At 44.7% G+C, this 12688-nt stretch overlaps 1 protein-coding gene across 1 annotated transcript in view; it reads left to right on the forward strand.

Annotated features, from left to right (window-relative positions):
* The window catches only part of Pcolce2 (procollagen C-endopeptidase enhancer 2), a 57134-nt gene extending 45204 nt beyond the window's left edge, over positions 1-11930 (forward strand). The window contains exons 6-9 of the mRNA XM_031345078.1: positions 4177-4331; positions 9288-9371; positions 10915-11082; positions 11351-11930. Coding sequence (XP_031200938.1) covers positions 4177-4331; positions 9288-9371; positions 10915-11082; positions 11351-11481 — 538 coding nt within the window. The 3' untranslated portion in view covers positions 11482-11930. The remainder of the gene's footprint in view (positions 1-4176; positions 4332-9287; positions 9372-10914; positions 11083-11350) is intronic.
* The last annotated feature ends 758 nt before the right edge of the window (positions 11931-12688 follow it).

A 12688-nucleotide genomic window follows, 5' to 3' on the forward strand; every position in this document is an offset into this window, starting at 1 on the left:
AAAAAAAAAGGAAAAAGCCAGGGGATAAAAATTCCAGACAAGGAAACCTGGAAGCTTAGCGCAAGCCCAGATGTTTTTTTTGAAGGACTTTCACTTGAGACTTTGCTTTTTCCATTGCACAGCCAGCAAATAGAGAAAATATATTCTTTTCATCCAAAATGGATAGAGGAGGAAGAAAAAGTCCCCCTTCTTAAGGGGGAGGACTCGGGGCAAAAAGTAAATAAAGCAGTAAGGAAAGGAAAGGAAAGAGTTAAACACTGGGGTCAGGAGGGCAGCAGGGGCTGATGATCCAGGCCAGCGAGTTTATAGTACCTCAGTTCCTTATAACCCCTCAAATGGGGAAGCAGAGGAAGTCAGTAAACAGCACCACACAGCAGAACCACCAGACAGCTCAGATATTTCAAGTTCCCCTTTAACAAGGTGTGTTCTGGGACAGCAAGCAAAGCATTTCACATCCTGTCTGGAACATACGGGGGTGGGGTGGGGAATGTCAGGGGCCAGTTCCTAGAATATCTCCACCCCATGCCCGGCCCTCACCCCAGTCTGTAGCTGCCCTTGCTTGGCATGACCCTCACTAGGTGAGGGGCAAAATGCCCACATCCCATCATCAGGGCCAATGGGAAGTCACCACTCCAGGCAAGTCCCCAACCTAAGGCAATGTGTGGTCCTCTCCAGAGTTCTGATTAGCACAAGGGAGAGTTGTTTCAACATGACACAGATCCTCCTAGGGAAAATAAGAAATGCTCAAGAGCTTATTTTCTTGTTTTAATTTAAATTACATTTATTTATTTATTCGTCCGTACATGGGGAGGGCACACATGCCATAGCATATCTGTGGATGCGATAGGACAACTTGCAAGAATGGACAGGTCCTTTCCTTCTACCAAGTGGGGCTCCAACTCTAGTCATCTGCCTTAGTAGTAAGCTCCTTTACCTGCTGTGCACCATTACGCTTACCATAGAAAAGTTCATATTTCAAAACATTTCTTAAGCTACAAACATATTAAATGCCCTAAAATAAATCTTTAAAATTTGTCTGCTAGGCTTTAGTGTGGAAAAGTTTAAAACCCGACTAGAAGATATTTTAAAACACGTAACTACATGGAGCTGCTCATGACTAGAAAGACTCCTTGTTGGACAACAGTGAAACTGGATTTTATTGGATCTGTCGGCTGTATTCTAAGCTATGGACAGGCAGGCAAGATTGTGGGTGGTGGAGACAATACTGAGCCCTAGGCGAAAGCACCAAGAAAGGGGACTCACCTGCCCGTTGCATATGAGACTTTTTCTGGGAGCTGAGAATTAATACTGAGATTTTTAACAGAAAGAAAGGGAAATGGAGCCACAAAGAAAGGCCGGGAGTTTATCCACACACATCTGTGGATACTGCACTCCCCTGAGACCCTTGGGCCAGTGAGGAAAGGAAGACCCCATTGAAGGTGGGCAGTAGCCCACTTATTCATACGCATAATAAACCTGTATGTCCATAATCACATAAGGAACAACAACAGGTGGAATGAGACCGTAAAGAGAAATTTAAAAAGAGAAGTTTTATCTACCTTAAAGATAGAGTGGAGGGAAGACACATCAGAGATATGTTTTCATAACCTTTATTTGACAAAGTCCTAAATCCCACAATACACTAAAAGACACCCAGGAAAAGACAACTCAATAAAAAAAAAATGGGTTAAAAAAAAACCCACAAAACATGAGAAGGAATGTTCACAAGAGGAAATCTAACCTTTTGGAAAAGGTGTGATTTGGGAGACCCACGTAGGAGACCAGGTGGGAGCTATGCAATAAATTTGAACATAGTCTCAAAGACGATGCCTAGTATAGAGATACATTCTGCCTTCACTTACCAGTGGATACTCTCAGTAACATTATTTGTGATGGGAAAGGTAAACATCCCAACGTTCACAACAATGGTTAAGTGTGTTCTAATTCACATTGCAATGCCAACAAAACAGCAAAGAATCTCTTCGAAAACACCAGACCTTAATCGGGGGAAGCATTTGGAGAGAATGGCTGGTGAAGGGAGGAAGGTTGGGGAGAGCAGGGGAGGGACACCTTCATAAGCTACACACCATGAAGATACACAGACTGTGTGCTACTTCTGAAGCCCAGACCTCAAGCTGGAACCTGGAGAGAAAGGGCATGTTGGGCTCTGCATCCTGTGGAGTTAGGAGCTCCCCAAGTGCACTGAGGCCACATCTAGATAGGATAAACAGGGAGCAGCTGCTGTGGTCCTGGTAAAGCCAAGGAGGCAGAGAAGAAAAATCTGTCTCTGTCATGAAATTATCCTCCTTGAGTAAATTACTCTCCTGGCTGCAGAGGGGGGTTTAGTTGATAAAGTGCTCGTCCTGCAAGTGTGAGGAGTTGAGTCTGGATCCCCGGAACCCACTTAAAGAGAAAGACGGGTCACAGTGGCTCGTGCTTGCAATCCAGCAGGAGAGAGATGAGGGACAGAGACAGGCGGATCCTTGGAAGCTCGCTGTCCACACAGTAAGACAAAGAAATTTCACTACATCATGTTACAGAAGAGGCTGCCGGAGATGAGGGGGACAATTGTAGATGAATAAATAGTTAGCAGATACAATTAGCAGACGAAGTGGCTGGCTGGCAGAGTAAACAAAGAGCAGAGTGTAAGCTTTAAAACCAGAGGTGGCTACTGCTGATGGCTCACTGCCTCCCAAGCCAGCTTCTCCATCAATTTCTGGGTGAGATTTTGTCCCGCTTCCTGGTTGTCCATAACGTCAACTTGTAGATGCAGCACTTGGCCCTCAGTGCAACAGTGGGATTCTGTTTTATTTCCACAAAACACCACAATAAAAATCTACTTTTGTTACTAAATTACCCTTCCCTGAAAAAAAAAATCAAATTTCTGATATAATGTCGCCCAGTTAATTCATAGAAAAGCCAGGGCATAGACTCCAGAATGACAAGTGCCTGTGTAGAAGCCGTGAATGAATTTCAATTTCTGCCTGTAGGAAGTGCTTGTGGCAATGTTATCATTTATACAAGGTTAGCGTGTTTTGTTGGTAATTGTAGGTGAGAATTGTGTATAGGGAAGTTTTAAATTCTCATTTCATAGTCTTCATAAGCAAGTGAAAATACATCTGTTAAAAGCTTGAATCCCTGATATATCATTTACACAATCCTCATTGCTTTGGGGATGGGAAATATGGATGTAGGTCACGAGCCCCCCTGCTTCTGTTGGTCCCCCACTTGGTTCCAGTTTCCCCAGCTGGTGTGTTCCAGCATGGCTCTTCCTGCTCACTGCAGGTGTACAGAGTGAGCTGCTCATTATGGGCTGTAGAGAGGCTCAAGTGCTCTGACTAGAGGGTTGCACCAGAAAAGGAGTTTCCTCAGATCACTAATCTAACGAAAAAACTTGCTTAATCTTTTTCTACTTATGAATTAGTTGCTGAATAAAATTAGCCAAACAGCATGCTCTCCATTGTTCAAGAAACAATAGCATCTGAAATTGACACCTCCTGTAATCACCCCCTAAGATTCAGAAGACCTTTGAGGCTTAGTCAGCATCACCTCTAACCCTGTATGTAATTCCAACTAACCATCAGGTTCCTAATGTTGGAGCTTTTAATGATGTTATGACTAGTGATCAGTAGTCACCTGCTCTCTCTTTATCAGCACTTCCCTGATGGGGATTATAAATAGAAATGCTGCCATCGCAGGCAGACATTAGACTTCCCACTAAAAACAAAATGTGGTCTCCTTGAGCCCCGTATGCCACTAGATCTGTCCCTCAGATTTTCCATCACCAGCAGCTGGTGTCAATCACAGACTTAGTTCAGAGTCACAAGTCCGGCAAAGCCTCGGGGGCTTGTGGGAAATAGCCACAACACCATTGTTCCCACTGGTCCCCATATCTTCCGCTGTCTCTAGAGTCACTGAGCCCCAGGTTCAAACCCTGGATCCCACATGCTGACCACAGGACCTCAGGAAAATCATTGAATTCTAGGTTCATAAAGAGGGTAATAATAGGGTCCTTGTGGTGGTAGGGTGTTAGGACCTTCATTTTTTTTCCCCAAGTGTTTTGATCTTTTGTTTTTCAATGAGTCATTAATCTATTGTCAAAAACGAACTGAAAGCTAGAAGATCGGACATTTTTAGAGAGGCGCCAGTTAAACTTTGACTGTGTTTTTCTCCTAGGCCGATTGTGTCTGAGAGGAATGAACTTCTCATTCAGTTCTTATCAGACTTAAGTTTAACAGCAGATGGGTTTATTGGTCACTACAAATTCAGGCCGAAAAAATTCCCCACAACCACAGCCACGCCCGTCACCACGGCATCCCCCGTAACTACCGGTAAGTTCTTGTGTTTGGAAGCTGGCACAAATACGTTGGCATTCTAGAAAGAGTTCTTTTGAGGTAGACAAAATAAGAAGATACCTGAAACAGAAGTAAGTAGGTGGGAACTTGTGTGAGGTGGTAGTGAGATTTTCATGGATAAAAGACAGGCAGGTAAGGCTGCTCGCCAGCCAGTGGTCCGTATTAGCCACAGAAGAAAACAGTGGCTGCCTAAGAATTGCCAGGAAGCTGATTATAATATAAACACTGCCTTTACAAACCCAATGCTCCCTTACTGGTACATGGCAAAATCTTCCCTTATTTGTGTTTTTTTTTTTAATTTAACATAATAATTGTCACATATTTGGGGTGTACCATGTTTGATCCATGTTTACAATATGCAGTAGTCAAACCAGAGTAATTAGCATTTCTGTCTCTTTAGATGTTGTCATTTGTTTGCATTGGGAAGCTTGGAGCTCACCTCTTCTAGTCCTTAGAATATATAATACAGGGCTGGGGAGTTTCAGCAGGAAAAGGTGCTTGCTACGCAAGGGTGACACCCTAAGCTTGATCCCTGTGATCCACATGAAGGCGGAAGAAGAGAGCTAATTTCACAGAGTCATGCTCTAACCTCTGCACACACACCTCTCCATCATAAAAAATAAAATAAAATAGACTATTTATAATACAATAAGCATGTAGTCACAGCACAGTGCTGTTGGATTCTAGAGTTAGGGGTTGTGGACATGTGATGGGGCTAGGCTTCGGGGAAGGAGAGAGAGACGGCTCAGCAGTTTAGACACTTACTCTTTCAGAGGATCTGCTTGATTCTCAAAACCCTCAGGGTGGCTCACAACCACCCAGAACTCCAGTCCCAGAGAATTCAGTACCCTCTTCTGACCCTCCAAGGGTACCAGACAGGCATGGGGCACATGTATATGTATGTGGGCAACAATATTCATACACATAAAAAATAATTTTTTTAAAAAGGGGGATTTATCTACCTTGGGAGAGGCTGAAGGTGCAGGAAGGAAAGAAGCTGGAACCAAACTTTGAGGAAATCTAACTTGGTGGAGGACGAGAAGAAAGGAGGGAGGAGGAGGAGGAGGAGGGACATCCACAGCACAAGTCCTAGAAGAAGATGCCTTCAGAGGAGGTGGTCGGTGAACCTCCTGTTGATGAGACAAAAATGTTTGTTTTTAACCCATGACTGGAGTCTTTTTTTTTTTCCCCAAGGCTGGGTTTCTCTATGTAGCCCTGACTGTCCTGGAACTCACTCTGTAGACCATGCTGGCTTCGAACTCAGAAATCTGCCTGCCTCTGCCTCCCAAGTGCTAGGATTAAAGGCATGTGCACCACTGCCTGGCGACAGGGAGTTTTATAAGTGGTGCAATGAAGGCAGAAGCCAGGGAGTTCTAGAAACTCATAGAACACACTTGGTCCTAAAAAGAGAGAAGGTCATTGAGAGGTGAACACATTAACACCAGTGTGGTACAGTGACAAAGGTCAATGCAGGGGACAGAAGGAACAGAGGTGGGAAGGTCTGTCCCAAAGGCTATAGATTCCACACTCTATACTCTGGCTTGGGCCAGAGAGGTAGCCTCCTCCCTAAGAGAAGCAAAAGAAGAGAGTGTGAGGGTGGAGGTTGCCTTGAGAGTCAGTGGCTATCAAGGGCATTCTCTGTTGTGACTTCTGTTCCCTCTGAACATAGGCAGGGTCATCACCAAGGGACAAGGCAGCACTGGATGCTAGGAAAATGAAAATCTGAAAAATGACTATGGAATGGGATAGTCAGGTGATTCCCGGGAGCCCGTCACTTTCTGGTGTATATCTGGGAACTCAGCTAACTCAAGGGCAAACACCAAAAAGAGCATCCTCCTGCAGGACTTCTGGGGATTGAAGGAGAGGGGACCCATGACAGTTTGAATGATTGTAAAGAATGTGGTTGGCTGGAAAATGGACTGTTGAAGCCAAGTGATATAACTAAGCAAGTAAAAGCCAGCTAGGGTTGGTTGGGTAGGGGACATGTGAACGCTCAAAGCACGGACCCTCCAGTGGTAGAATGAGATAGCCATTGGATTAAATAAATGATCCGGAAGGAAGGGAGGCTAGGCTGCTGTGGTGGTTTGAATAGGGATGGCTCCCATAGATTCATGGATTTGAATGCTTGGCCCACAGGGAGTGGCACTATTAAGAGGTGTAGCCTTATTGGAGTAGGGGTGGCCTTGTTGGAGGAAATATGTCATTGTGGGAACAAGCTTTGAGGTCTTCTATGCTCAAACCCCCTTCTGCTGCCTGTGGATCAAGATGGAGGACTCTCAATTCCTTCTCCAGCACCATGCCTGCCTGGATGCTTCCATGCTTCCCACCATGACGATACTGGACTAAACCATTGAAACTGTAAACCAGCCTCAATTAAATGTTTCCTTTTATAAGAGTTGTCTTGGTCATGGTGTCTCTTCACAGCAATGGACACCCTAACTAAGACACCTGGATATTAGGATATCTAAATTTGCCATTTAAGAAATGGGCAACACATGGTCCTGCGTGAGGACATCTGAGCCTGGGTTTGAGTGGCTGATGCAACAGAGGATTGTCCCTTGTGAATATGAAACTAGGTCATCCGTGAAGATAATGGACCCTTGGAGATAGTGCAAGAATGTGTAGGAGAAAGGCCGAGCCAAGAGCTGTTTGTGAGCGCAGAAATTGAGACAAAGATCACAAGATGAGCTAGGTGGAGTAGCCTCCTGACTTAAAGCCCAGAGGGCAGATAGGTCTATTCTGGAAGGCAAGAAGCATCAATGCAAGGCACCCATCCACTCCCAGATAAGCATTCCAAGGCTATTCAGGCTCAGTTAAGATTCCCTTTACCTGGCTGTCTGTAACTTGTGACACAACTTGACAGCTGACAAAGGACTACCCAGTACAGATGATATAGCTTCATCCTTCTAAAATGCTTCTGAATTCTTCAAAAAAAAAAAAATGTTTAAGAAAAAGAGCCAAAGAAAAAGCACAAGAAACACATATAGACACAGACACACACACACACGCACACACACACACGCACATTCACACATTCACACACACACACACACACACACACACACACACACACATGGGAATATCATAAAAACCAAACCATTAAAACAAAGCCATAGTAAATACACAAAGAATCTGTAAGGTTTAAAAACGATGACTGAACATCATGAGACAGAGAACCCGCACGTTGCTACTGGGTTCCTTTTGTGTCGGCCATCCACTGCTGGCCTGTGACCCACCCTTAAGAGTGGTTTGTTTCCTCAGCAAGACTCCCTTGGAAAAAACTAATTTCTGTGTTTCAGGGCAGGAAACTTTACAGTGCCAGTAAAAACTCTACAGTTGCCCCATGCAAGCCTCTGAAACCCGAGCAGAAGTGTTTCAAGTGGTGTTGGCTGGTGTGAGGGCCTGACAGCGCGTGCTGTGTGACACTCTGTGTTCAGAACCAGGACTACACACAGTTCACAGCGCAGCACAAGCGAACCCTGCCACCAACACCTCACATACACACATACCTTATGTGTTTGAAACTGAGTTTAGTTCTTTAGCCATTGGGCATTCAGAAACCTTTCAGCATTGCCAGGCTTCTTGTGACACTTCACATTCAGATACAGGGTCCCATGTGAGGTGCGAGGGACTCTCCGCTAGGGTTTGTGTTGTGATAATATACCATTACCAAAAAAAAGCTACTCGGGGAGGAAGGAATTTACTTCTTCTTATGTAGTCCATCCTCCAGGGATGTGAGGGCAGGAACTAGTGCAGAAGCCATGGAGGGGTGCTGCTTACAGGCTTGCTCAGCCTGCCTTCTTATACAGCCCAGGACTGTGAGCCCAAGGATGGCACAGTGCGTGGTCATCAACCAAGAAGCTGTCCTGCAGACCTGCCTGCATGTCAATCTTATGGAGGCATTTTCTCAGTGAAGATTGCTTCTTCCAATATGTCGTTCAGTTTGTGTCTGGTGGACAAAGACCAACCAGCACACACACACACAGCTAAAGCTGTGAATTAAATGCCATCAATGCCTCCCTAGTCAGGACAGCTCAGACGTTTCTTATGCTCATTCTGTGTTACCCACAGAACAAAGTTACCACCCATTGAGAGCAACTGTGGCTGTGGCTAATTATACTTTTAACTTGTGTCTCTGATAACTGTTTACTTCTTGAGATCCTTATAGCCAATGCTGGGTTCACAATAAACAGCTTAGCGACTCCTCAAATCAAGCCTAACACTCTACACGTGAGTAGCATTCCTAAATCCCTGTGCTATTGACAACGAGAGAGCTGTATATTTTAAGCACACCGAGAAAACTCCTCTTACCCTCATGAGAACACCATAGAATTCCTCTTGTGAAGAATTAGCCCGTGCTCTGCCACTTCAGATTTGTTGGGCAGCTTTTTTGTCTTTTTTTTTCCCCTCCTAAGCCGGGCACATCAGGTCGATTCTGTTATAGCATGAAACATACATACATACATACCAACAAAGCGGTGGTTCTCAACGTTTCCCAGGGGTCACCTAGGACTATCAGAAACATCAGATATTTACATTACAATTCTCAACAGTAGCAAAATTACAGTAATGAAGTAGCAACAAAAATAATTTAACAGTTGGAGTTCACCCTCAACATGAGGAACTGTACCCAAGGGTTGAGATTCACTGCTCTAAAAGAAGTGAACGAGACTAAATTTGGATTATCTTTGATCTCAGGTTTAAAATTCAGTAGAGAGGATTTAGTTCCTGTGAGGGAGGATAGTAGTTGGTAGCACGAAGACTTTCTCTTACGTGGTTCATAATTATTTCACTACAGTGGTAAGCTTGGTGGCTCAGGGAAATAAATGCTAATTTCATCTGGCTAGATTCTGACGTAAACAGTAATTATATTTAAATTCGTTTTTTTCTGAATCTCGTGACTCCCTTCTTTGAATTTCTTCTTTGAATTAGGTTTAAAACCCACTGTGGCCCTGTGTCAGCAGAAGTGTAGACGGATGGGGACTCTAGAGAGCAATTACTGTTCAAGCCACTTCGGTAAGAAACAGAAACCAGCCTCCTCTCTCGCGGGAAACACGAGACTGTGTGCGCAATCATTTACCCATGGAAGCACAGTCCTGCCCACCCGAGCGTATCCGCCTGGGCTCTCTGAACTGTTTGGCTTCACAATGAGAAAAATAAGCTTTACAAATAGTGCCCACCTCTGCACCACACACCCCTCCCCTGCCCACCCCATATATCAGTTTTAAAGTTGACTCTTGGTCCATGACCTGGCTACTCGGTGTATTCTGGTAGACTTCGTGAAAAAGCCTATACAGTCTTTTTTTTTTTTTCCACACACCAGAGAATTACTTTCTTGCATCTGGGATCCAGCTTAAGTACATTCAATAATTAGGCTCACATTCAAAAGCTGGCCTCTCTCAAAAGAAATGCAGGGATCTTTTCAGTGGCTCTCTTCAGAGTGCTAAGGTAAACCGTGAAAATCTGACTGAGCCCAACTGAAGCTCTTGTAAACCAGCACCAGAAGGAGGAGCCGAGTGGTTGGGGTTCCTAAGGGATTTTGCCAATTAAAAACTTGCACTGTTGGGAAAACCACTTGAGAACAAAAGATGCCAATTTTAATCTTATCAGGAAAAGAAAGTTTCTACAGTTCAACAGGTTATCAAAAACAAGCCCCCCTCACCCTGCACCCCCATCCCCAAGTTACAGCTTTCGGTGCCATTACGTGGTAACCGCCTGCAACCCTGAGACTGTCTTGTAGGGAAGGGATGAATTTTGTGCAGTTGTCATGCTGAGGTCAAGTGACTGCATAAAAAGGGAAGCAAGCATTTCCAAGTGAATTTGCAACCACACCCGGGTTAGTTGTCTGCGGAAGGAACTGTGTGCATTCCCGACCCTGATTTCCCTGGGCTACAGCCTGGCAGTTTTCAATGGCCCCGCATTACCAGGAATCAACGGAAGGTGTGCTGGGAATTCTGCATTTAGGAGCTTGGTGTATTTCTTAAGCGCTGGGGACTCACACTGTCCTGGGGGGGGGGGGGGGGGGTTAGGTTACCTGTGTCTAAAACTAGCTTTAGCCTATCATCTGTGGCTCACTTAGATGGCACAGGAACCAAATATCACCAGGGGACGACGAGTTCTCAGCCATGGAAGGAAACACTCCCCGGGGTAAGGTTTTGGTTGTATCTGGAGCGCCAGTGCAAGCACACAGCTCACACTGTTTTAAGTCCTAGCTCAGTTCTCTACTTTCATTTTCTAAGTGAGATTAAACAGGGTTGCTAAGTGCTTAAGAGCAAGACTCAAAACTCTATCCCTTAAGTGGCAATCTATCCAGCTGTTAGAAGGTTTTGAGAGGGTCGCCATCTCAGGTGCAGCCTGCAGTTGGGAAAGCTGCTACCTTTCTCTTCTGGGAAGTTACACCCAAACAAAGCATGATTTTTTTTTTTTTAACCTGCATTTTCATGATTTAAATTTTGAGACCCCTTTAACTCGTGAATTTTCATTTCTGAAACTTAAAAGACTAGAAATCGTCTTCAGCTCTGCCTGGATTTGCCTTCACTGTGGGTTTTTTCTTCTACAGTGTTAGCCGGCACTGTTATCACAACGGTCACTCGAGGTGGGAGTTTGCATGCCACAGTCTCCATCATCAGCATCTACAGGGAGGGCAACCTGGCCATTCAACAGGCTGGCAAGAACATGAGTGTCAAGCTCACTGTGGTCTGCAGGCAGTGCCCCCTTCTCAGACGAGGTAAGGACAGAGCTGTAGTCTTTCTCCTGGAAAAACTCAGAAGCAGAGAGGGGAAAGGCGAGGAGAGGGGAGGGGCAAGTCATGGACCTTTGCAGTCAGGGGTGGTTGTGGGGAAGTGAAATCAGGGCTAAAACATGGTCCACTTCTGATAGAGAAGGAAGCCTTAACCATGAACATGAAGTAAAAACAAAACAAAACAAAACAAAACAAAAACAAAACAAAAACAAAAAAAAAAACAAACAGTTATCTTTACTTTCTCTTTCTTTAGGTCTCAATTACATTATTATGGGACAAGTGGGTGAGGATGGGCGTGGCAAAATCATGCCCAACAGCTTTGTCAAGATGTTCAAGAATAAGAATCAGAAGCCCATGAATGCCCTGAAGAACAAGCAGTGTTAGCCTGAGCTCTGTCACATAACCTGAACTTGCTCATCACCGCTCAATGATCTGTTCTCCTTACGTAGAAAAAAAAAACCCATGCTATTTAATACTGAGTGTTCTGAGAGATGGAACCGAGTTACTCCCCATGGGATGGATGTGTGAGCCCGGCCCCCATTTCGCTGGTGGAAGACGTGCACCTGTACTGTGAGGTCAGACATCCGAGAACCCTCCCACCCACTGCCCAATGAGGAACAGCATCGAGCACCAGCAGCTGGACGCTTGTACATACATCTCTGTAGGAGGATATTCTAGAGTCGAGTTGTATGAAGATATAAAAAAGATTCTATAAAGTGCAATATTTATAATGATATTTGGTTACCTTCAAGCATTTGCTCTGAGGTGTCACATTCTTTTTTTTTTCTCTTTCAATTTTTTAAGTCAATGCTTAATAAAATATTTTAAATGATTATAAAGCAGCCAGATAACTTTGTTCTCCCAGGAAAGGCAGCTGTGGAGCTACTCCCATTAAACAGTGTCCGAGGTAGTACTTGCACATAAGGTTGCCATTGTGTTGGCTTCAAGTTGGCACTCTAAGAATTCCGGGGTTAAGACTGACGCAGTAATGTCAATGGGCTGTAATCTCTGTCCACAAGAACAGAAAGGTGTCCCTCTGGCCTCCAGTCCAGATTCGTTCATCTTGTCTCTGAACTGCAAGCTCAGGCATACATAGGGAGTTCCCCAGAGTCCGCTTCTCAGCAGAGGCAGCGCAGTCTTCTAAGAGTCGTAATTTCAAACCCAATATTCACGATGTCGCTAGAAGAGGCTCCCGCAGCCCCAGGAGGAAGCCGCCTTCCCATTTGAAGCATTTAGTACTAAGGACTAATACTTAGGCTTGCATTCGCTAGACTAAGCAATAAGGTAATCTGAAAAGTCAGCCGGGAGCTCCAGGTGCTCTTCGAGGTCTGTACCCATTTTTCTGAATCAGACTGTATCAGCCAAGATGAACCGCTCAAGAGGCAGCTATACCTGCAATGAGTCTGACCATCTTTCTGCCTCCTGGGAGATTGCTGACCCGGGGCTGTGAAAGGTGCCTTGTCTCCATCTAAAGATGGTAGAAGGAACCCTAGATAGACAAAGGCAGGAATCACAATGTCTCCTATGATAGGAATGAAGTTTTAGAACTAAGCGAAATTCTTATTTTGGTTGGAAAATGGCAATTCCCAGT

This window comes from Mastomys coucha, unplaced genomic scaffold (assembly GCF_008632895.1).
Source record: "Mastomys coucha isolate ucsf_1 unplaced genomic scaffold, UCSF_Mcou_1 pScaffold23, whole genome shotgun sequence".
Lineage (NCBI taxonomy): Eukaryota > Metazoa > Chordata > Mammalia > Rodentia > Muridae > Mastomys > Mastomys coucha.